The 523-nt window shown below is 76.3% G+C and overlaps 1 protein-coding gene across 1 annotated transcript in view; it reads left to right on the forward strand.

Moving 5' to 3' along the window:
- SPEG (SPEG complex locus) overlaps positions 1 to 523 on the forward strand; it is a 48,103-nt gene that overhangs the window by 39,252 nt on the left and 8,328 nt on the right. The window contains exon 34 of the mRNA XM_019522832.1: positions 4 to 514. Coding sequence (XP_019378377.1) covers positions 4 to 514 — 511 coding nt within the window. The remainder of the gene's footprint in view (positions 1 to 3; positions 515 to 523) is intronic.

Genomic DNA, 523 nt, shown 5'->3' on the forward strand with positions numbered 1-523 from the left:
GGCTCCGCTGCGCCCGCCGCCCGAGCACCGGCTGCAGAAGAGCAGCTCCTTCAGCCACGGCGACGCCGAGCCCGTGACCCTGCGGCGCCGCTGTGGCGCCCCCCTCGAGATCCCGCTGGCCCAGCTCGAGGCCCAGCAGCTCCAGGAGTCACCGTCGCTCTCAGCCCTCACCGAGTCCCGGCCCCACACCCCGCGGGATGGCCCCGTGCCCGTCCCTGAGCTGGGGGCACCCCACGACAAGGCCGCCCCCGGGAAGGCGCCCGGCGCAGATGCTGGAGCCAAGCCGGGGCCCAGGCCTGGCTCGGCTGAGCCTGCGGGGGAGCAGTCGGTAGCAAAGCTGCAGCCGAGGCCGGAGGCCGCCCGAGCTCCCACCGAGGCCGCCACCAAGCCCAGAGCCACGATGCCGGAGCCTGCGCCGGGCACCCGAGCCCCCAAGCCCTCAGCGTACGCTGAGGTGATGCAGTCCATCCTGGTCCCGGCGGAGCCCGGCCAGGCCCGGCAGGCGCCCGCGCCCGCACCCCCA

Source organism: Gavialis gangeticus, unplaced genomic scaffold (assembly GCF_001723915.1).
Source record: "Gavialis gangeticus isolate Ggan-Ray unplaced genomic scaffold, GavGan_comp1, whole genome shotgun sequence".
Classification (NCBI taxonomy): domain Eukaryota; kingdom Metazoa; phylum Chordata; order Crocodylia; family Gavialidae; genus Gavialis; species Gavialis gangeticus.